Genomic DNA, 2,507 nt, shown 5'->3' with positions numbered 1-2,507 from the left:
GTGCATTCATAGTAGGACTGTTCCCTAAAGAAAAAAAAAGAAAAAGAAAAAAAAAAAAAAACTTGGAAAGACTATAATTCACTTTTTCAACACACATACAGATGCAATGATGGTTAACAGTCCAAAAACAGAAGGTGAGCATGGATGCAAGACGTTAATCCCCAAGCTGGGGTGGGGTGCAGAGTTTGAGGGTAACACAGGTAGAAAAGGCTTTTGTCAAATCCTTGATTTTTGAGGTCTGGAAATTCACAGGTCACTACCTTCATTTCAAAATGAATGAACGCACTACTCAATTTTTTAAAACAGGTGAAGTAAATATGAGTGATGATAAATTTCAAACTGTTACAAATCAAGTAGGATACTAAGAAAAATTAAATAACATGATTTAAGAATGAAGTGGAGCCGCCATTTCGTGGACGCCGGGTCTGGGAGAGCATCTGCGGGTGGCAGACGGGAGGGAACCGGGAAGACCCAGCCGAGGGTGTGTGGATTTGGGCCTCCGCGTTTCTAACCGAAGATCTCGAAATGCATCGTGATTCCTGTCCGTTGGACTGTAAGGTTTATGTAGGTAATCTTGGACACAGTGGTAACAAGACTGAATTGGAACGAGCTTTTGGCGACTATGGACCACTCAGAAGTGTGTGGGTTGCTAGAAACCCTCCCGGCTTTGCTTTTGTTGAATTTGAAGATCCGCGAGATGCAGCCAATGCTGTCCGAGAGCTAGATGGGAGAACACTCTGTGGCTGCCGAGTAAGAGGGGAACTGTCGAATGGTGAAAAGAGAAGTCGAAATCGTGGCCCACCTCCTTCTTGGGGTCGTCGCCCTCGAGATGATTATCGGAGGAGGAGTCCTCCACCTCGCCGCAGATCTCCAAGACGGAGAAGCTTCTCCCGAAGCCGGAGCAGGTCCCTTTCTAGAGGTAGGAGAAGAGAGACATCACTGTCCCGGGAGAGAAATCATAAGCCGCCCCGATCTTTCTCTAGGTCTCGTAGCCGATCTAGGTCAAATGAAAGGAAATAGAAGACCAGTTTGTGAGAGGAGTGGTGTACAGGAAATAACTTCATTTGACAGGAGTATGTACAGAAAATTCAAGTTTTGATTGAAATTCAAGTTTTGTTTGAGACTTCATAAGCTTGGTGCATTTTTAAAATGTTTTAGCTGTTCACATGTGTTTGTTTCTTGGAACAGTGACATAAAAGTGTAATTCTCTATGGTTTGAAATGGATCATATGAGGCATGTAATATCAAGAATTGTTACTTTACAATGTTCCCTGAAGCAAAATTGAATTTGCTTTGAATTTTTAGTCTTGCATAGACTGGTAATAAACCTCAAACTTCTGCCCAGCTAAAGTGTGATGTTTAATATTGTGGAAACAAAACTGGCAAAAATTGAAAAGGCTTTCCAGAGCTGGGATATGGTATGCAGCTATAGTTAAGCAAGCAGTCTTTAAAAGCTGCTGTGAACACAAGCCAGCAGGTAAAAAATTAAAGCTGCACCCTTAAACTAGATTAGAGGTTTAAAAATTCCACTAGTCTTCACACTGGACGAGAGATTGTCCAGTGGGTTTAGAATCTAAGAAGTGTCAAGAAAGTTAGTTTACCTTCGCTTTAGGTCATAAGTTCCTTCTGTGATTGCTGTATATGAATACATAGCTCTTTGTAACATTATTTGGAAATCTGAGACTGTTCAAGATACCAGTGTCCTGCCAGTTTAAGGGTACATTGTAGAGCTGAACTTTTGAGTTTCTGTGCGAGATTTTTTTTCATGCTGTCATTTGTAATATGTTTTGTGAGAATCCTTGGGATTAAAGTTTTGGTTACCAAAAAAAAAAAAAAAAAAAGAATGAAGTGGAGAGACTGTCCAAGAATGTGGCATAGAAAGACCCAGAGCTTGACGGCTCTCATGGGCACACCAAAGTCACAACTATTTACAGAACAGCAATTGAAGAAAAAGGCTGGAACCTACTATAAAAGATCTTTTACAGCTAAAGACATAAAGAAGGCACCATAGGACAGGAAGGAAGGACAAAATATCAGTATAGTCAAGACCCATACCACCACATGGGTAGCCCACAAATGGGAGAATAATTACAATTTCAGAGATGCTCCCAGGTAGCAAGGGGTATGAATCCAACATCAGGGTCTCAAGCCCAGGGATCCTGTGCTGGGAAGAAGAACCCTAGAGAGCTGGGCTTTGAAGACATATAGGGCTTATTTTCCAGAGAGCTAGAGGATTGTGGGAAATAGAGATTCCACTCTTAAAGTATACCCACAAAATCCCACGTGCTCCGGAAATCAGAACAGAAGCAGTCATTTGAAAAGATCCTGGGTCACATCTACCTCCTGATCTTGGAGAGTGTCCCAGAGAGGCACGAGGTAACGATAGGACATAGACACTGGCAGCAGTCATTTTGGGGAGCTCCTTCTACCCCATGGACACTGGTACCAGCAAGCATAATTTCAGATCCTCCCTAGCTTATTAGCCTCAGGATCTAGCCCCACCCATT

At 42.3% G+C, this 2,507-nt stretch overlaps 1 protein-coding gene across 1 annotated transcript; it reads left to right on the top strand.

Moving 5' to 3' along the window:
- The first annotated feature begins 457 nt into the window (after positions 1-457).
- On the top strand, positions 458-1,143 carry LOC130855767 (serine/arginine-rich splicing factor 3-like). Its single transcript, XM_057739736.1, has one exon. It carries the CDS (start codon positions 526-528, stop codon positions 1,018-1,020), a length of 495 nt encoding a protein of 164 aa, XP_057595719.1. The 5' UTR covers positions 458-525; the 3' UTR covers positions 1,021-1,143.
- Positions 1,144-2,507: the final 1,364 nt, after the last annotated feature.

Source organism: Hippopotamus amphibius, chromosome 6, assembly GCF_030028045.1.
Source record: "Hippopotamus amphibius kiboko isolate mHipAmp2 chromosome 6, mHipAmp2.hap2, whole genome shotgun sequence".
NCBI classification, from domain to species: Eukaryota; Metazoa; Chordata; class Mammalia; order Artiodactyla; family Hippopotamidae; genus Hippopotamus; species Hippopotamus amphibius.
Note: the sequence above shows the minus strand (reverse complement) of the source record. Positions and strands in the feature narration are given on the sequence as shown.